The following is a 21,826-nucleotide window of genomic DNA, read 5'->3' on the forward strand; positions in this document are numbered from 1 at the left end:
GTTATTTGACTTTATATGCAACCTATTGGTTAAAGTAGTATCTAAAATCTCCAACTTCTAATTGACATATAGAGTATAGTCCCATGTTACATTTCCTCCAAGACTAGAGGCCTGAATTTTATTTACCCTGTCATTTCAATGCTGAAAAGATTCCAGAAATACTCTGCTTTTCACAGATAAATTCTTTTGTCATGGGCACACAACTTCTGCCCCACATGTTTCATCTGGAACAGCCCTTACATATGCCTACTATCAAAAATAAAAATAAGTCACTGTTATTCAAGAACTGAATCAGCTTCTCAACAGTGAGGGTATTTTAGTGACATTTCACCCTAAAGAATACCCCTCTCGAATAACCCTGCTTCTTAAAAACATAAATAACCATGACTCTAGTGACTCTTTCTTGTTGGCGCCAGCTGTTCCTTCAATAAGGAAAATGTTTTTCTATTCTACAAAAAGGAATAACCGAGCAGTCTGGGCACTCTTCCACTAAGATGTATCTGTGTCCTACATTCTTTCTCACTGGAATAACTTGTCTCCAATATTTGCTGGTAAAAGTCTGGTCATTACACCAAAAATATATCATCACTAATAAAAAAAAAGAAATATCCTTAAATCCTTCATATAGTTTTTGTTGTTATTCTGGAACTGTTAATATTATAGACGTTGTTGAAGGATTTATTTAGCTTTGTTATTTCAAGAATTCATAATACTTAATTAGGAAATCTTTTGTTTGGTTTCCAGACAATTCTACCTGATCAACCTTATTATACTTATGGCCAAAAGTTATATTCATAAGTGTAAATATTCTAACAGTAAACCATTTCCTTGCTCTGGTAAATTAAATTGAAAACAATGTCTCTATTATTCGAATGGTGTGAATAGAAAAGCTGTTTTTATTTATTTAATCCTTACATTATACTGTATCATGCTATGATCTCATGTGACACACTCGCGGGCCTGTTCTGTGTATCCACTGTATGTGAAGCGCTCCTTTAACAATCTCCCATCATCCATTGCGAGACAGGAAGTGTTCTCTGCTTTTGGCGCGGTCTTGATAGCGGCGTCGGCCATCTTGGAATCACATCACTGTTTCAGGCAACTGTCTGAGCCATTGCATGAGCATACTACTCATTGATTTACGCCGTATCGTTTACAAAGAAGAGGAACCGTTTCTGTATTTTTACTTAACTAAAACATCCGATACCTTTTTTTCCTATTGCTCACCGAGTGACGAAGCAAACTCAGGATTATCGAAAGAACCGTTATGGCGACTGCTACTCCAAGCCGTGAAGCTGGCCGGTCGGCGGCCTCTACACCTCTTTCTCCGACCCGGATCTCTCGTTTACAAGAGAAACAAGATTTGCAGCACCTGAACGATAGGTTGGCCGTGTATATCGACCGTGTCCGGTCCCTGGAACTGGAGAACGACCGGCTGATGGTCAAAGTGTCCGAGAAAGAGGAGGTGACTACTAGAGAGGTGAGTCTTAACAAAAATAGTTCAACACAGGTTGGACTGTTTGCACTCATCTTCACGGAGCCTCAGAGTACTCAGATCACCCGGCGCATTCAGTCTTAGCTTACAGTGAATCTAGCTAAGCAACACATACCCACGTGTTGTTAAGGACTCGATAGAAATGTCATGTGTGGTATTATTACAAAACAATGTTTATTATCTAACGCGAGTAAATTTGTTATAAAGCAATACTAATTATTAACTAACATGTCTTAATTTTCCTCAATTATGGGCGGCAACTGACCATAAGAACATGGAAAATTGACTGCCCGAATAGAGGTTGTATTCACAGCCGAGTGCTCTAGTTTATCAGTACAAACGGTTATTAAATTCGCTTAACAACGTTTTTACTGATAATAGTACGTATGGTACTGCATTTCCTAATCTGTGTTCAAATGTAACGGGACCGGGAGTATTTAGGGGGTGGTAATGCGCGCCAATCTAGAAAAATTCCCGTAGATTTTTCATTGTGTACTGTACTCAATGACAAACGTGCGTAGGCGACATGATCTTGAAGCTTTACAACACTTTCAGTAATTTTAAGTCATTTTAGTTTGTGCGGTTTTGGTAGTGAATAACAGTCGTTAAAAAAATCTTTATGCTGAAAAATGCTGGTTGTTTGTTTGTAAAGATCCATGAAGATTTAGGTGTGAGGTTCCCAGCAAAAAGGGGAGTTATTTATTTTCACTTTCCATATGTAAGTAACACAATGACAGAATGAGTGGCTTTTTTGGTCTTAGGTTTCTTTCTGTGATAAAACATCTTATAGCAAAAAATCTTCAAATCAGATGGGGTCAGTGTAGTAGTGACAAATCTCTCTGACCAATCAGTAGTCTGCTTTGTTTTCACATCATCTTTTGATATCACCTCAGCTTGTTTGAACCTTGGTGGTGGTGATACCATAAACGTACAGGTTAATATCCATAACTTTTTCCCGATGTGAAACCAAAAGAGTAGAACCTAGAGCTGGGTGATCTAACGATCTTATATTGTTGGCGATGTTATTTTGGCATATGATTTACAAAAAAAGTTCAGTCTCTGCTAACCAGCCCATTGTCAACTGTTAAACAGCTGGCCTGCTAACTGCAGCTGGCGATGCAGCCTCGGTGAGGTTGACATAACACATGCACAAGTTCTCCACCAGAGCAGAACAAGAACCACCGTCAGCAGCTGCAGTCCAAGATTGTTGAGTTATAGTCAGTCCACAGATCGAGAAACCTGCTGCAGGCAGGACAACCCAAAGTGGGATGAGCCGAGGCTAGCTGGTCAGCAGCAACTGAACTTTCAAATCAAAATACGTGGATAAGCACCTCATAAAAAAATCACTGCGCGGTCCAAACACATGCTCCATATGAATTAAACAAAAAGTGTGATTGGTAGTGACACAATTTGTAAACGGAGGACAGCATTGTGGGCGAAGAATAGCGGCAAGCAGACAAAAGATACAAATCACAACTTCCAGTCAGGACTTTCACGATTAAATCAGAGCGGATACAGGATCGTATCAAAGATAGTGGATTGTGATCCTACCCCAAAAGATTGTCATATGATCTTTTTTGCCAGATCGCCTACCCCTAGTTGAGCCAGTATAATACAGCGGAAAAGGGCCATTAGTCATATCAAAGTAAGGCTAGTGTTATACACTATGTATTTAGGCATCAAGAAATTAACTGCTTTGTTCTGTGAGTAAAAGTGCCGTTTTGAGAAAATAACTGCCCATTCAGAGCTGAAGAGCTAAACACACTTGTGAGCTTCAAGCTCATGACGGGTGTGCATATTTGAGTTTACATGTGTGAACAAGATGTGACGGAGCTTCCTCCCTTTTTCCCACAGACGTCCCAATTCTTTAAGCAAGTCTTATGTCTGTTTTGGGGCAAATACAAGTGAAACACTCTGCCTGTCCACTGCCATCTCCCTCAAAGCAAATGTGGCTCATTGGGCAAAATCTGCTTAAATAGCTGTATATAGTTCATATCTTGTTGGAAATTCAATCAAATTTAAATTTTTCTTTTTTCACCCATAATAGCTGTTTAAGCCTTGTAGAAACCTGACATCAGAATGTGTCCTCACATGTATCTCGAGTGACCACTTGTGGGCAGAGCTGTTCATTTCGGTTTGAAAAGACCATATGCGTTGGTGTTTTTAACTGTCGGGAGAGAGGAATGCACTTCCTGTGCCGAGTCTGCCAGAAAGAAGAAGAAGTCCAAACAATACAGACTGGGTCTATTCCTTGGCATGGTCCAGGGAAATATATCTCTGTGGGCTTTTTGAGATTCAAACATCATGGACCACGCCAGATCTGAGAACATAAATGAGCATGTCATTCCACTTATGGTGGTGGACGTCAGTTGAGTAGGCAGTCCTTCAGTGTGGCCCAGGACACATTAGTGTACACACTGCTAAAAGAATGTGGCTACATTGGGTGCATTCACACCTCTAATGCATTTCTGTGCTCTTCTCTGTAGGTGACAGGCCTGAAGTCTCTGTATGAGGCAGAGTTAGCTGATGCTCGGCGGGTTTTGGATGAAACTGCTAGAGAGAGAGCCAGGCTCCAGATAGACCTTGGCAAGGCTCAGTCTGACCTGGAAGAAGCCACACGCAGGTAATATGATACAGTACACCTAATTATCACACTGGTCACATTGCTTGGCATCAGATGAGTCTGCCGACCAGATAAGCATTTGGAAACGGGGTCCCTGGCCAGTTGAATGCAATAACTGTTTTCTCTTCCCTCTGTCCATGTGTTCCAGTGCCAAGAAGAAGGATAGTGATCTTGCTGCAGCGGTGTCCAGGGCCAGCAGTTTGGAAGGCCAGCTGAACAAGAGTGAAGCATCTCTATCTACAGCTCTGAGTCAGAATGCTGCTCTGACTTCTGAGCTTGCTGATGTCAAGAGCCTGCTGGCTAAGGTGTGTACTGCAGGGTTTCCTGTTAAAAACAAAAAAAAAGGAGGCAATACAGGAACTAGAATTGGTTACAAAGTCTGAGGAAGCATTGAGTGTACTTTTACAGTGCGTTACTACCCTTCAGAGAGGCTAAAAATCGAATCAACCAACTCCTTGGAGTATTTTACCAACCAACAGAAGTGTAGTTCACACCAGGAATCCTCTTATTATAAGGCACCAGTGCTAATCACTGCCCCACCCAGCCAAACTGATCCCCACAAGTCCACACTTTCTTGGGAAGAAGTATAATTAGCCAAACTGTTAGACTTTTGCGCAGTGAGGTGGTGCAGGGGGCAGCCCAACATGATAGTGATGACAGAGTCAAACTGAGACTGTGTGGAAGGGTAGACAAAATGTGGGTGCATTCTTAAAGCTACCTTACACCGTGTGACTTTGGGCTGTTTGAGATGTAAGTTGATTCAGTCGTGGGAGAAACATGATCAGATCTGTGGTCGTCAATCAAAAACAGTGCGCTGTTATTTTACTGGAAGGTCTCACATTATGATCCATTTCTGAAAACTAGCTCCACAGAATACATGCGCCTTTAATCAATGAAGCTTCAGACCCACAAGAAGTTCTTGTGAACATTTTGACATAGTGTGAGCAAAAAGTGAAAATTGTACGTGAGCAGAGAGCAGTGTGGTGATGACATCATTCACTGAGCTTCACACTGGATCAAAACAGGATGAAATCAATTTAAATATCTCAAACTTAACAGAAGTGAACAAGTGTAACAATTTTCATGTTGAAGTTTCTAGGACGTCATTAAAAAAGGTATGTAGCCATCACACGTTGTAATTAGCCAGTGTGGCAGCAGTCTTAATGTAATGGTAACTTTACGACACCCAGGAACAAACCAAATTCAGGATCAATAAAACAATAAATCCATTTTCATCCCACTGAATAACGTAAAAAAAAAAAAAAGTTATTCCAGACCGACATCTATGTAAATCTTTTCAGCTTGTGTACAACAGTGTCATGAGTTAGTGTAACCCTTTTTAGGAGTTTGTCCATGTGCTGAAATTTCTTGTGGTGTTACATGGTGTTTAGGCGGAGGACAGCCATGCTGTTGCTAAGCGCCAGCTGGAGGCGGAGACACTGATGCGTGTAGACCTGGAGAACCGCTGTCAGTCGCTGAGTGAAGAGTTGGAGTTCAGGAAGAGCATGTTCGAAGAGGTAAGGAGTGTGTGTGGTTTGTGAAAAGCAATGACATCTGACTGCCACAAATTATTTCCATTATCAACTATTCCACCATTTATTTTTCTGTTCATTCATGTGGAGAATAATGACAAATTCACATTTCAAGTCTGAAAGAAACCACTAATTTAATCTGACTTCACAAATGGCATAGACAGTTAAACAGTTATTACATTTGTCTTAAATAAAATGACTTAAGTAAAAGTATTAAACAGTGGTAAAAGGTTTTTTTTTTAAAAATAGTGCAGTTTTTATTCAATAGATTTTTATCTTTTATGTTCAAAATGAACATTTATCCTTCAGGTCTCAGTTTAGTTTTCCGCTCTGAACACATTAACCATAAACCCTTTGTGTTTATAGACGGTTTAGAATGAAAAATGATCACCAACAGTCACATCAGTTCATTTTAACAGGTCAAAACTGAGACATTTCTATGGCATTAAGTATTTTCTGAGTTGCACCCCCATCTTTCACTTTGTTGCTCAGGAGGTGCGCGAGTCCCGGCGTCGACAGGAGCAGAGAATAGTGGAGGTGGACTCTGGAGTCAGACAGGACTATGAGTTCAAACTGGCTCAAGCTCTGCAGGTATGTTGGGGGCTGAGTCCTCTGTGGTGGGGCGGGGTGATAGGAGCAGTGTTGGGCATCCATGATGATATTGATAGTAACGGTATGAAATTTCAATATACTGTTGTGCTTGACAACAGCCAATCACATGGCGCATGTAAATCAGTGATTGTCATTAATTTTCCTCTGCAGATTGAAAATGCGTTTTTAAATTTGGAGTCTGTCTTGAGATGCTTTTCACTAATGTTTGTGAATTCAGTGTTCTCTCCTGTGTTATAGTACTGCACATGTGGCTACAGCCATCTTATTGCACTTACACATTACCACAATATAAATCTGTTTGGCAGGGCTGTTCAAACATATTCACTCACAGTGAATGTGACAAGAGGATGTCTGTAGATCCTTAAAACTCTTAAAATGTCTGCAAGGAAACTGAGCAGATGCCAAACAAAACAAATCATCAAATAATCTTAGATTTGAGTTTTGTCTGTCTAAGATCAGACAGCAACAGTGTTGTGACTACGATATGGTTCTGTTATTTTAGTGACGGAATATTTACTGTGGAAATGTGAGAAATCGCATTAATCAGGTTTGTGTGATCTCACCAGGACCTGAGGAGGCAACACGATGAGCAAGTTTCTCTTTATAAGGAAGAACTGGAGCAAACCTTCCAGGCCAAGGTGAGAGACGAATCTTTTTCTTTTTTTCCACCTTTGTCTTTTAATGCTCTGACTCTCACACATAATCCGTTGTGGCCTCCCTCTAGTTGGACAATGCCAAGTTGTCCTCAGATATGAATGACAAGGCAGTAAGCACAGCCAGGGAGGAGGTGCAGGAGGCGCGTATGAGAATAGAGGGCCTTTCCTATCAGCTGAGCGCCCTGCAGAAACAGGTACTGCTTTACGACCACCTGTACAAACAAATAAAGCACTTTGGCCATTCAGCTTCATGAATGGCATTGTAAGTTAGCTCCACTAACTGACGGTTGTGCTGGTTGGGTGTGTTTATAGGCGTCTGCCTCTGAGGATCGTATCAGAGAGCTGGAGGACCTTCTGTCAGCAGAGCGAGACAAGCACCGCTATGCCATCGAAGGAAAGGAACAAGAGATGAGTGAACTGAGAGAACGGATGAACGCTCAGCTCAGTGAATACCAGGAGCTGTTGGACGTGAAGCTTGCTCTGGACATGGAGATCAATGCATACAGGAAACTGCTGGAGGGAGAGGAGCACAGGTACAACACACACACACACACACACACACACACACACACACACACACACACACACACAGACCTAGATTAGATATGACTACATATTATGTGAATCACCTAATGCTGTTTTAAATGAAATTGAGTCTCAGGTGAGAGGGTTTGGTTGTAGCAGAGTGGTGTTTGATTTTCTTGAGTTTCCCCCAGGCTGTCAGTCACTGTTAATGTGTGTGTACAAGGATGGTGGTGGTAGACTCGCTGCTGTTTGCTCTACTGTGTGTCTGTGCACCTTATGTTTGGGATGGAGCCTCTGGAATTAAGATTTAAACTTCTTAATGCTAAGATAGCGGCAGTTTAATCAGCCTCACGTCTGAATAAGCTGCCTGATCACTTTTATGTAAATGTGGGGACGACAGTCTGCTGAGTTGGGCCTGGTAACATTTTCAGCACAGCACACGTCTGAACTCAGTGTCGTCAGATTAATGAAGAGAAAAACGTTCAGATAACGAAAGCGAAATGTGTCTTATCGTCTTCTCAAGTCGCCGTAATTTGTTATGTGTGGATGAATAAATGAACAAGATGCTTTACATGCAACATCTGAACAAATAGGAATCAATCTATTAATATATTTACTCTTTAATGATTAAATTATCAATATAAACAAATAATTTTCCTAAAAGAGCGAATTGACACCGTGTTATCGTCAGTCAACAGAATAAGCTCAGATTCTCTAAACATTTTGTCAAACACTTATTCAATCGACGTGTCTCTCCTGTCGGCTGACTGACCTCGTTGTGTGGTGGATAGCCATTAATTCACTGGTGGCTGCTGCGCTTCTTTCAGGCTGAAGCTGTCCCACAGCCCATCGGCTCGCGTCACTGTTTCCAGGATAACGGGCTCTTCCTCCTCCCGCTCTTCCAAGAGGAAGAGAGTGGAGGTGGAGGGCACAGACATGCCGGAGGTGGGCAGAGGAGAGGGGCAGCTGCTGGTGTCTGAAGAGGCCACCGCTAGCGGAGCGGTCACCATATCACCCACTGACATGGATGGAAATGCGGTCACACTGACCAATGACACTGAGCAGGTATGCAAGACAGGACGAAGACTAGCAGTTGGTGATTACCAGCATCGCCATTATAACAGTAAATGCTGATCATGTTAGAGTTCATTAAAATGGTGTGTATGAGTGGATCAGTGATTTGGTGTTAAAATTGAAAAGATGCTGTGCTCACATGTTAATCTTGTTGTGTTTTGCAGGACCAGCCTCTGGGCAACTGGAGGTTGAAGAGACAGGTTGACGATGGGGAAGAGGTCGTCTACAAGTTCTCCCCAAAGTTTGTCCTCAAGGCGGGACAGTCAGTCACGGTGAGAAATATGAAGTAGATATATACAGAAAATTTTCATACTTAATCCAAGTGATGTGTAGGAGTGCTTTCAAGATGTCAGCAAACACCACAGTGAATGCAACCTAATGAAAAAGGACTGTTAAGAAACCACAGTGTCACGCAGGTAGAGCACAGGGCGCAATGTGAAAGTTTGTGTCTGCCCTACTTTCTATCAAAGAAGTAGTGCAGGGGGGTGAGCTGCCTCTGTCACTGTTGGCACTAAGGAAAAAAGATCTAAATGATCTTGTTGACACTTCTGTCTTTGATATTAGCTCAGAAGCTAAACTAGTTTCATGGACTGGTGAATCAAACAAAGTCGATATAAAGTTTCATATTAATGACTGAAACTGATTCTGCCAAACAACATTTCTGTAACTTTCCCTGACATAAAATACCAGCTAAAAGGCTTAAAATATTGATGAAACATTTAAGAGAATCTGGTGAGTGTTTATATCAAGCATGGAGCAAACAAACCCTTCTGATGCACTGTGTCTAAGAGCATTATGCATTAACAAGAAGCCATGCATAAAAGTTTTTGTACAGCGACTAAGTCAAATGAACAGGAAAGACTTTACTGAGAGTTCTCTACTGCTCTGGTGAGGAAGGATACTTTATCTGCTTGAATATAAGGCACATTTTTTTCTAGAAATCAGGTTTGAAAAAGTCTGTATTTCAGGATGAGCCAATGACATGTTCATTACATTAGATTTTCTGTATTGAATTGAGAGTGTAGCAGCGGAGACAGTTGAGAAAGGAGACGGCGCACTGAGAATCATTTCCTGTATCTGTGTCACATGGTGTTCGCCCCCCTCCCCGCCCAGCCACAGGTCTGAGTCTGTTCACTCCAATGGTAGAAGTGAACATGATCACAGATTATGGTTCTTTCGCCCCACAGTCGCCAAAATAAATATTGGATCACTTTTTCACAAGCCACAGATCTTCTGAACACTCTGACATTTAAATGACATTTTCAGACAGATAAGACACCTGTCTCTGTCTCAGCAACAAACTCTGCGTGCTGCCGACGTCACTTTCCAACCGCCCGAGTTTAGAGGGACCTATACATGCAAGCACAAATTAAAAGTTGAAACTGAAATAAAACTTTTATTTCTTATATTATTGTTATTTAACTTTTTTTGGAGGGAAAACAGAGTATTGGGCTGATATGATCTTGTACTGGGTTGATCAGATATTAAGCAGCAAAATCAGGCACAAATTCAAACTACCTAGTGTTGTATTGTGTTGTTGAACAGGCAATCACAACCATGGCCACGCCCACTTAGGACACAGGAAGTGTTTACTATTTCTTACCATTGGCACTGCTCGTAATGCATCATCTTTTGTTCTAGAGTGTCTGGTGCCAGTCTAACTACTTTTACAGAGTGTTGCATTATGGGTTGTTTTTGCCTTATTAGGTTGCGAGTGAATAGTGAGTGTTTAGATTTGTGGTGCGCTCATTTTAATCTGAAGGAGTTTCTGAAGACTGGTGCAACATGTTCTGCTGCCACAGAGAAAATAAATTCACGACAAGTGAAAATGAGTTGTTGCTGCAGAAATTAACATTAACTGACACATGATGTATTGACTTGACCTCTGTACACAGGTGTGGTCTGCTGATGCTGGCGTGGCCCACAGTCCACCATCTGACTTGTTGTGGAAGAGCCAGGCTTCCTGGGGAACAGGAAATGACATCGTTACTTCTTTGATCAACGCTGATGGCGAGGTAAAGATATCAGTGCATGACTTATTACACAGACCACCATGTTATATGTTGAATGATGTTCGTGTGTGTGTTAGCCTCGGTGAGGGTTGTACTTGAGCTTCGCAGTGAGGTGTGTCTGTTGAGTCATGTGGTCTGACTGACTGTCCTGCAGGAGGTGGCCAGACGAAGCGTAACCAAGACTCAGGTAGAAGTAGAGAACGGAGAAGAAGAGGAGGAGGAGGCACAAACGGTGAGTTTTTTTCTTGCCAGATTCACGTGTGAAAAACTTTTTTTCTTCATCTTGTTTCATTTCCCTGGTTTATTTTATTTCTATTTTCACCTTTGACATCACGTCATATTTTTTTCTTTTGTCCTTTGGTCACACGTTTGTTCATTTCTCTGAGTGAGCTGCTTTCAGACAAACTGTTGTGATTTGTGTCGTGTTTTATATTTTCACGCTTGTGTTCTTGTTTCTTCTAACTCTGTTTTCATTTTCTTAATTGTTTTTATCTTAAAACAAAAGAAACAAGGGTCAATGACATGTCTTTTATGTCTTCGACAAAAGACACTGTCTACAGAAAATCATCATACCTCTTTGAAATAGTTACTTTGTCGTACAGGCTGAGATCAAAATTATTTCCAGCTTTATTTACTAATTTGCACAAACGGCATCAAACTAACAAAAAACAGTTCAGAAAAATATTACGAAATGAAAACGAGAATATCAGGGTTGGAAAAGTTATCAGTTCCCTGATTTAATACTTCATAGAGCCTCCTTTTGCATCAATCAGTTTGGATATGTCCCCCCCCTCTCACCTAGACTGGTGAATCTCTGCCCATCCTTCTTTACAGAATTGCTCAGGTTCAGCCATAAAGACTTGTAACTCCTTCAGCTCCTCTTGGTAGCTTCTCTGCTCAGTGTCCTCCTGGCTCGGATATCCAGTTTAGACGCACACACTTTCCACTTCTTAGTGAGGCTCTTAAAGTTAAAATCTATGAATGAATTTATAATGAATCACTCGATGGTCTTTTATTCCTAGATGAAAGAAATCCATAAGACCCTGCTGACTGCCAGTCTGATGTGTTTTAGAGGATGATGTTTAAAGGAAAGGCCAGTTACTTATACTCTAACATACATTTGTAAAGTACTTCTTTAACACTTAGGGATTTTGGTAAGAGGATAAGCTGCACCCTCCTGTTTATCTTTAATCATGTAGAGCACTGTGTAATTGTAAACAGAAAAAAAGGAGGTGTTAGGATTATAGATTATTAATCATCTATTAGATGCAAAAATCAACATATATGATCTGTTGTAACAGGGTCCACTAATGCTATGATCTGTGAAGGTATCATGTTTAATATGAGGCAGGTAATAAAATAAATTTCCCACATGTTTTTATGTCCAAAAATGTCCGTGTTGCCAAATGTGGCTGATATATCATCAGATGTTGTATCGCACCTCAAACTGCATCATCTGGCTTCTAATCGTTTCTTCTTTTCTTAACCCCACTTGTTTTTTTTTTAAATAAATTGAAGTATGTATAATTAATATAAATGCCCCACTTCTTCTGATGATCTGAACCTGTTTGTTTGTCCTTCAGGGCAAGGTGTCCTCCAGAGAGTGTGCCATCATGTGAAGCCCTCCTGTGCTGCTGATGGCTTTGACTTCCCCGTTTTTCAAGATGCTCTCAGATGTGATCCTGTCCATTGCCTCATCGTCATTAGGTTTTTATTGTTCGAGACAATGTAAGAACTTTTTGGACTAATGGACTCTGTTTCTACTGCTCTCCACATTTCTGGGCCTGCTTTAATATGTGTCATTTCCCTACATGTTACCAGCAATGCCAACATCTGTGCATCACACAGAGATGATGGACCTAAACTGTCAAACTGTGGTGTTGCAACTGAATATTTCCACCTCTACTAATAGTTCTTTACATGTCGATGCTTCCTTCCACTGGCTGTCTCTCATTCTTCTGCACTGGGCATTTTGGTTTCATCCTTCATGACCAGCACAATGTATAACAAGGTCAAGTAAAATAACCTGTTACTTGAGTTGATAAGGACCTCCTTACTTTCTATAGCCATAAAGATATAATGATTTAATAACTTTACTGTTGAACCAGTGATGAGCAGTTCTTCATTCGATTTTGGAGAATTTTTTTTAATTTTTATCTTCTCTAAAATCAAGACATTTTTGACCATGAGGTCTTAAAGTGTTTCCCATCCGTTTTTTAAATTTAATTTCCAATGGGGGAAAAAAAAAAAACATAAATGATGATGATGGTATGATTTCTGCTGAGGGTTTCTTATAAACAAGCATGTTCCCTTATATCTGGAGATTATGATTTATAGGTGGGGACCTCTCTGTAGCACCACAACACTTCATTTATAAAACTCTGTTGTCACATATTTTTATCAAAAAATTGCAGCTCCTGTGATTTGGATATTATTTCGATGACTTGTTCAGCAACAAGTGTTGTTCCTTTTACCCCGACAGATTTTCCCCCGCTGCACATTTCCTTTTTGAATTTGTCTGTCTTTTGTCTTCCTGTGAAAGATTTGCACAGAAATGCCGTTGAAGCTGTGTTTCAGTTAAGTGTTAACTGGGCTCCCGACAGCAGGACTAATTCTCCTTGAACAGAAACACTACAGATTCATCAACCTTTTATTTCTGATGGAAATTAAATGGAAAAAGTAGAGACGGTTCTCTCTACGGCCTTTGTGAGGTCTGTAGTGCAAAGCTTGTTGTTAACCCAGTGACTGCAGGTCGGGTTGATCAAGTAATCAAGATATTATCGAAAAATCAATATAGCTAAATGCAATTTTTTGATAAAGGTAAAACGTGTCATTATAAATGAAACACTGTGGTGCTCCAGAGACGTCCTGACCTACAAATCATAATCTCCAGATGTAAAGAAATGTGCTTGTTAGGAACAGACCTCCAGCAAAAATCTCATCATCATAATTTTTATCATTTTTCATTGAAAATAAAATGCAAAAATTACCACTGCCAATAAAACCGTGACTCATATCTGTCAAAATAATCACAATATGATTGTTTTTGCACGTCGTTGAGCTGTACCTGCAGCAGCCCAACAAAACCCTTCGATATGAGCGACCTGTAAGCTGCTAGAAGCTGCGTTGATGCCTGCGAGGCAATTAGGATCATTCACAGTGACCTGGTAATGAAAAGCTCAAAAGTGAACACTAGAATCTGAAGACCTGCAACACATAAAATTTAAATAAACTCCCCAACAGTGATGAGGAGCGGTGACCTGTTCTTAAAGCAGAAAAGGTATCAGGGTTTTTTCTTTTTTTTTGTGTGCGTCTTATCATGAGCGCCCCGTGTCAGTCGTCCGTCTCGCCTCTTGCTGACTGAGCTCAGAGTCCACTGATGCTCCGATCAATCATCAGGCAACAGACAAAGCTGCTCACAGAGCTGTAGACCAGACCACTAACAGGAAGTGCGTGCATACAGACAGGAGAGAAATGAAACTGAAACTTAACTTAATCTGGTAAATCATGTCATGTAGTTAGCAGCTGCAGACTGGAGTCTCTAACGGTGACGACCAGCTGTCTCTTTAGGAGTAGATCCTCATGCAGCCCCTGTACGAAAGGGCTGCTTTGTTAGATAAGCACGTGTGTTTGCTGCCATATAACTAGTTAACTCATGTGTTCAAATGTTTCTCATGACATGTCAGCCCTGTTGTAATAAGTCAGCAGGTTGTCAGTGCTCGGATATTGATCGGTCGGTGTGGCCCAGATTCTCTCTGCTGGCTCGGTCCTCCTTGAACCAGGCGAAGCCGCACCGAGTGGGTGGAGAGCTGGGCCACTGAAACAACACAGCTGTGTAACTGGCTTTGTCAATCTGAAATATTAAACTGACGTAACATTGCCTCAATTTTTTTTTTTTTTAAGTACACACAAGGTAAACCGTGGAAACAACACTCGTATGATCCCGTGTGAGGTGATGCTCTGATGGATTATCTCTGTATTCTCATGTTAGTTTGGATTGCAGTACGTTGTACGAGTGTTGCTCTCACACCTTGTGTGCCACCTTGGGAAACTCAAGTTTTTCTTGTGTGTTTGTATGCTGTGCTTTACATTGCTAGTTATTTTTCTAGAGTTATTGTCTTATGTAATCAGTTTATTTACATGAATATTTCATTTATTATTTTGTGTTTCTGGGGTGCTAAAGTCTGGGTGTTCAAGACCTAAATTGAAGAGTAAAAATTTACTCTTGGGCTCAAATGTATTTCAGGATTTTGATAAAATAATGCTGAACAACACTCCTGTACTGTTCTGCTGTGAGGGTATGAATATATATGTTTCATGTGGCAGAAACAATGACTTCTAGTTTAATAATTGATTAGAAACCGCCTTTGAACATCTGAATTAGATGAAGTCTGGCAGTGTTAGACTAACTGTGAGTATAACTATGATTTCTCTGTAACTGTGATTACTCTATAAAACTGAGACATTGTGAAGTTTTGATACACGATGGTGATTCAGTCCCTCCAGGATTTCTCAGTGTTTCAGTTTAAACACAAGGATTAAAGCAAAATCAGCTGATTCCTGCAAAAACTGGTGAAACTGCTAATACTCATTTCACCAATCACTGCAGCCTCATATAGAATGTAATTTAATTTAATATAGGATCTTTTTTATAAACCAAAGACAAATAATTTTCAATCTCAGCAAAAATGACTTTCCTGGAACTACATGAAGTTTTTTTTGGTTTTTTTTGCATATTAATGTGCATGATTATCAGTTTGTTCTTTAAACAATGACACGTTTTGCAGCTGATTTTCAATTTCTAAACTGTATTGAAACGATAGTTTTAATGACTCAGATCCTGGAGGGGCTGATGAATGTCTTGGGTCTGATTGGTTCTGTTAAAATATAGATGTGACTGTTTTTCATGGTTCTTTTAAGAACTTTAAACACCCGAGTCTTGACCTGGTATTTGCGGGGAGGGAGGGGGTGGGTGGGGTGGGGCACGTCAAATGTCTGTTTTCATTCATGATTCATCTGTTGAACTACTTTTTGTACACACAATAAATGTTTTACATATACACATGTGGTATCACTAGTGGTTATTGATGAATGTGTTCATGTCAGAGCAGTAATCTCTACACACACGTGCTCACAGCTTCAGTCTGATTTGTCTACTGAAGAGAGGAGCTGATCAACTTATTGATCATCTACACTGGCCTCAGTTACTGACAGTTCGCTCAGCAGTCAGGTTTAATCAGTTACTGAAAGTGACTGCAGGTAAACATCATCCAACATGTTTTTATTTAGAGCCAGAAGTGAACATCAGTCAAAGATGAGGCAGTAAATCACGGCGCTCTGCAGTAAAGATGGAAACATTAAAGTGTCAAATAAACTGAATGATTTTTAAGGTTGGGATTAGTGCTTCGAGCTTTTCATTTTGTTTTGATCATTAATGTCATCAGAAAGTTTTATTTGCTGGATTGATATAAGTTCAAGTGCAAGCTCAACAGACCCAGGATAACCTTTAGTTATCTGGTTTAACTGAACCTGACATTGACCGTCCTGATAACCTGTACCATGAAGCTGGTTGTCACCTGGCTCAGTTAACTCTGGGTTTACCTGTCCAGGTACGAGCGCGTTCATGTGAACGAGGCGGAGTTTTTAATTATAAGCAACATCCTCAGAACCATGAATCAAGTCTTTTATATGATATGAGAAGAAAGAGTTAAAGTCAGACTAGGGATATATTATAAATTAAAGTGCATGAATTATCATGAAGTTTCTTAATGAGTATTTTCACTCTTATCTGATGATGAACAAACTTTTATGAACATGTGAAGCAGATAAAAGCAGTAAAAGTGAATGTCACTGTTTCTGCTGCAGAGAGGTAGTTGATGAGTCAGTCTGACAAATGTTCATTTATAATCATAAATATTGAACAATGTGTAGATCATTGTTGGTTTAGTTTTTATTTCTCCTCATGTTATTCTGAGCTGCAGTGATGAAGAGGAGATTAAAGCTTCATCACTGTCAGGAATCCTGTCGATTAAAGAATCTGTGTTCAGTTCAAATTAAGATATAATAGTTATTATGTGGTTATTTAGTGATAAACTCTCCTCTGTTTTAAAACCAGAGTAACATAAACAAGGAAAACTATTCCACTGGATGTATTTTCTGTTACAGACTCCTTAACTCATCACAAAAACATGTATTATTATCTAGTCATCACGTGTTATTTGTGGTCTTTATAGGTTTTTGAACTGAGCTGCTGTTGAGGTCACTTGTCTTATTGATTATGTGAAATTTGTGAAATAAAGAAATGAGGAAAAAAAAAATCACAAACTGCAATCTTACTCCGACCTGAGGGGGGCAGCATCCAGTCTGCCTGAGCTAAACAAGACGAAGAAGAAGAACAACAACAACGCGCTAACGGTGAAGAAGAAGAGAAAGAAGAAGAAGAAGAAGAAAGAAACGCTAAAGAATGCTAAGCTAACACTCACTGCTGGGAACATTTTCGTAGAGGCATCAAAGGGAATATTTATTCATCTAATGACGTATCTCAAAAACACAGGGTTGATAACAAATTTTGGGGTTTATTTTCCACACTGCAGTCCGGTAGGTGGCGCTAATGCATCTGAAAGCTGGTTGCCAACCGACAATCAAATCAAAATAAGAAGAAGAAGAAGAAGAAGAAGAAGAAGAAGAAGAAGAAGAAGGAAGGAAGGAAGGAAAAAGCCACTGTCCAAGGCGTTTTCCGGGTGTATGTTTGTTGGTGACTGTTTTATAGTGTTGTCGCGGTGCTGAGCGGGACGCTGAGGTTCAGGATGCTGCTGGTTTTGTCTGACGACCATAAAGAACACCTGGCTTTCCTGCCGACGGTCGACACCGCAGGTAAATCACTCGGATCCGGATCCGGATCAGATCAGATCAGATCAGATCAGCTGCTTCTCCTGTGATGAACTGCTGACCGTCAGAAACGTGACTGATGCTTAGCACGGGATCAGCTGTACTGACAACAACGACCTTTTAGAAAACACCTAATATCAGCATCACACACTGTTCACCTGCACCACAATAATGTGCGTGTAATGTACACACTGTGTCAGTTACAGTGTGTACATTTATAATACACTATAGCTGGAGAAAACTAAAAACAAACAAACCTCCATTACAAGTAAAAGTACATTAGAACAGGTCTATTAAAAAGAAATGAAAGGAAAAGTACTTTTGATGTGGAGTACAACATTTATCATGTAGCTGTATGTCAAGTTGACCAGATATCTGAAATAAAAACTGGAGATGTTTCCAGTTCGCGGTCAGTTTATCATTAAAGTATTCAATGTTTTTACCTGAGATAAAAAAAGGGGCGACTATCATGTATTCTGGCCACGGTAACTGTTGTTTTGTAATAAGCTTTTGTGAAGCCTGAATGATAAAATGACGACTCCCTACCTTTGATGCAGCTGTGAAGCCTGTTTGAAGTATGTTTGATAGTTGAAAAATAAATATGAGAATGGTTTCCTCAGAGAATGACTTAGATTTTCTGTTTGTTTGTTTGTTTTCAGTGGTTGGAGAATTTGGTCGCATTGCACTGGAGTTTCTAAGGAGAGGAAGCAGCCCCAAGATCTATGAGGGAGCAGCCAGTAAGACCCTACACCTTTCATCACACACTCCTCACCAAGCAGCCGACTGCTCCACTCTGCTAAAAGCTCAACGCTTTGGGCAGTAGAGACATTTCCAGCTCAGGGACCATGTGTAGATTCATGACTAGAACTAGGTGTACGCACAAAACAGGAAATATTCATACACATTCTTTTCATCAGAGTGATAAAGCTGTGTGTTCACATGGTTCAGTCTCATAAATCTCACTCACATGTTCACAAGCCTCATTTCCGCTCCCACAATTAGCCTTAAATGGATGAAGACACTCCCTTAATCAATCAGTTTGTATAAATTTTGTGCCACAAGTGATCAGACACAGAGAATAAAGATGAGGAAGAAGAACAATTTCACTGATTGTGAAACTGAGGTTAAAACATGCATCAGTTTACTTTAGTACAATCACTCTAATGTAAAGTCGTGTTTTACTCTGAATGTCATTCATTGGGACTAGAGAGTCTTAATGAGGCTCCAGAGGATCTAACACTGTGACTAGTCAATATTAAAATAGTATGAAACAGTTATACAGAATAACTCAGTAAATAATAAGGATATTAAACTGATAAATTAATATGGTATAATATATGGTAAATTCTATATTGTGTTGATTTGAAGTGAAAAGTAAAAAGTAACTCTGCACTGTTAGACCACCATCACCAGTCTGAACTGTTGGATCCATGGATTCATGTGAAGGTTAATACGGGTGGTTTAAGTTCATTATTATTAGTGCTAAACAGAACTGAAACCATTTTGGTATTTTTCCACATGAAAAAGCTTTGACACATGTGCTACTTCCTGATACTCCCCGCCTACCTGTACTACCATTATTGATCCATAATGCACCTGTGCTTACAGGGAAGCTGTCTGTTCCTGTGGATATGGTGCAGCACGGAGTGGAGGGCCTGATGTTCCTGATGACGGAGAGCTCCAAACACATGGTGACTCACGTCAGCTGACACTCTGAAGTCCAAGATCGAAGAGATCCGTTTCATTTTCCACACTGAACACTTTCTCCAGAAACATGTTGTCATGATGTGAAACAAGTAGGAAGAAGGAGAAAGCTTTGAAGTTTGATAACGGCCACTGAAATATACTTTATACAAGGACAAAGAAAAGCATCACATTCCTTTTACATCTTGTCAAAAACTCTTCTGTGAAGCTTCAGGCAGCTTTTCTTTATGTTAAAAAGAAATGTAATGTTTTTCATGTCTTTTTTCTTACTAAACCGTGAATTCAAAACTGAATGATGAGCTGCCTCCACTGAGTCAGGAGGAGCAGCACCTGTCCACTGATAAAGTCTGTCTGTAACATTTACTGATGTGTGTCATCATGGCTCACCAACACAGCAAAAACTACTGAGCCAGATGTTTTACCAGCTGTGGTGAACATCAGCTGTTCCCAGTGTCACTGTTCTCCCTGTGTGTGTTTGTGTGTAGATCTCAGAAGTGGACTTCCTGGACTCAGTGTTAGCTCTGGGGTTCGGTGATGAGCTTAACCAGATGCTCTTACAGGTGACTTTGGATTTGTTTTATTCGTGTGAGGAGACGGTTTTGAGCAGAGTTTGTGTGTTGGACAGTTCGCTGCACTCCAGCTTGAGCGTGTGAGTGTTTGTGTTTGTGTTGCAGCTCTACCTGCAGCACCACAGTCAGATCCGCAGCATCCTGAGTCAGCTGCCCTCCAACCTGCCTGCCTACCAGAACCTGGAGTGGAGACTGGATGTACAGGTGTGTGTGTGTTCATGTGTTCCCCTTAAATCTGCTCTTCAAATAGATCGTGTTGCAGATACAGTGGATACTGTATGTGCTTTTTATGTGTAATTGTGATTAATTTGGAAAAAGCAACATTTATATTTCTAACCTGTGCTCATACAGTTTGTATTCTAACGGTTTACTTTATAAATATCTTTTTTTATCTCGCTCCTTCATGCCAGCTGGCGAGTCGCTCGGTCCGTCAGCAGGTCATTCCCGCGCTGACGATGCGTCTGCTCCTAACGAGAGGCAGCGACAGCCGCAGTGACCACAGCATCAGGGTCCTCCAGGCAGACCCCAGCACCCTCCTGCACCTCATCTCCACACTGGAGGCCGCACTGGCCGCCATGAAGACCAGTCACTCTCGGCGCATATTACGCAACATCAAATAATCGCCCAGGACGCTCTCTGATTAATACGTGTGCCTCCTGTTAAACACCACATTCCTGCCTTTACACCTGGAAAACATCAAGCAGTGTCTCTGTCTTCTTCAGTGCAGCGTCGACTGCTTCCTGTGATTCGGTCCTGGATGTTAAACCAGGTTTTTGCCCGTCTGACTGGGAAATGGTCGTCGCTTTATGACACTGGAGTCACGATATCTGCCAAACGGTATTGACTATGTTATTTATAAGATTTCTACAGTGCTGCTGATATTGAATTAATCCTGTGTTTTCATTCTGCAACTCCACTGTCTTTGTCTCTCGCCCCAGTATTCACGGCATTCACACACTTTTTACACACATTATTCAAACTGGAGAGAGTAGTGCGTTCGTTGGGAACTGTTCTCAGCAGCGGATTAATCCGCATATCCGCATTTTGTGCTCCAGTGAGCTTTTCAGCAGGATGGTGTATGTGGGTTTGAGTCAAAAGAAACTAGAGCATGAGCGTGTGGATACACGCGATTATAGAACTTTGGTTATGTTCAAGAAATGAAATAAAAAGGGGTAACACTACAGCAAGGTGAAAGGAACACTGAGTAGTTATCAATGAACAAATAAGAAAAAATAAGAAATGACCTGATAATTGATATGTATTGATAAATAGTATGATACTCTTAAATAAACCTAGTGTTGGCTGTCAAGAGGAGTCTGCAGGCACCCGGCAGAGTGCACCCAGTTGGTCTGTAATGAGTTGTAATGAAACCAGCATCCAGCTCTAAGAAGAGTCCTGGTTGTTCCGAACTTCTTCCATGTAAGAATGATGGAGGCCACTGTTAGAACCAGATCTGATCCTCAACATAATCCTGTCTCTGAGCTGTGCAGGCACCTTCCTCCTCATGAATTGGTTTATGCTCTGCTGTGCGTTGTCAGCATAGAGTTGACCACAGGTGGACTCCTGTCAAGGTGAAGAAACATCTGAGAGATGATGAGGAGAAATGGGAGGAACCTGAGCTTAATTCAAAGTGTCTGAATACTTCTGTCAATGTGATAGTTCAGTTTTTCCTTTTTAATAAATTTGCAAAATAAATTCTAAAATCTTAAATCCTGGTTCACTTTGTCATTATGGGATATTAAGTGCAGATTGATGATTAAGACAACTGCCAGGTGGTCACTCAAATGTTATTATTACCTTATTTACTTAAGGATAAAAATGTAATAAATAAAGTGTATATATGTTGTAATAAATAACAAATATCTCGTTCACTGCAATGTGTGGTTTAAAGATGAATGCGCATTAATGTCACAGTAATACTTGTAGCTCCACTGGATTAAAATGGAGGCATAGCTCTTTATTTACCCGTTGCCATGGTGAATCGTAGTATCGGAGCTCCATTGAAGATGACAGTTTGAACTTAATCTAGTTAACCTGAAAGTTGAGTTTCCCATCTCAAAGCACAACCCCCCAGAGTTCAGGTTGAAGTTCAGGGTTTATTAAACCTTTTTTTTTTTTAATTGACAATGTTTATGA

At 40.5% G+C, this 21,826-nt stretch overlaps 2 protein-coding genes across 2 annotated transcripts; both read left to right on the forward strand.

Moving 5' to 3' along the window:
- Positions 1 to 1,059: 1,059 nt before the first annotated feature.
- On the forward strand, positions 1,060 to 13,533 carry lmnb2 (lamin B2). Its single transcript, XM_056378940.1, has 13 exons — positions 1,060 to 1,480; positions 3,982 to 4,118; positions 4,267 to 4,423; positions 5,510 to 5,635; positions 6,143 to 6,241; positions 6,829 to 6,900; positions 6,987 to 7,112; positions 7,231 to 7,451; positions 8,271 to 8,508; positions 8,682 to 8,789; positions 10,413 to 10,532; positions 10,684 to 10,761; positions 12,113 to 13,533. Exons 1-13 carry the CDS (start codon positions 1,268 to 1,270, stop codon positions 12,146 to 12,148), a joined length of 1,731 nt encoding a protein of 576 aa, XP_056234915.1. The 5' UTR covers positions 1,060 to 1,267; the 3' UTR covers positions 12,149 to 13,533.
- Positions 13,534 to 16,920: 3,387 nt separating this feature from the next.
- commd2 (COMM domain containing 2) lies at positions 16,921 to 21,561 on the forward strand. The gene is made up of 6 exons (XM_056378314.1): positions 16,921 to 17,402; positions 18,077 to 18,154; positions 19,026 to 19,108; positions 19,607 to 19,681; positions 19,796 to 19,894; positions 20,101 to 21,561. Exons 1-6 carry the CDS (start codon positions 17,336 to 17,338, stop codon positions 20,308 to 20,310), a joined length of 612 nt encoding a protein of 203 aa, XP_056234289.1. The 5' UTR covers positions 16,921 to 17,335; the 3' UTR covers positions 20,311 to 21,561.
- Positions 21,562 to 21,826: the final 265 nt, after the last annotated feature.

The sequence above is a fragment of the Seriola aureovittata genome, chromosome 6, assembly GCF_021018895.1.
Source record: "Seriola aureovittata isolate HTS-2021-v1 ecotype China chromosome 6, ASM2101889v1, whole genome shotgun sequence".
NCBI lineage: Eukaryota > Metazoa > Chordata > Actinopteri > Carangiformes > Carangidae > Seriola > Seriola aureovittata.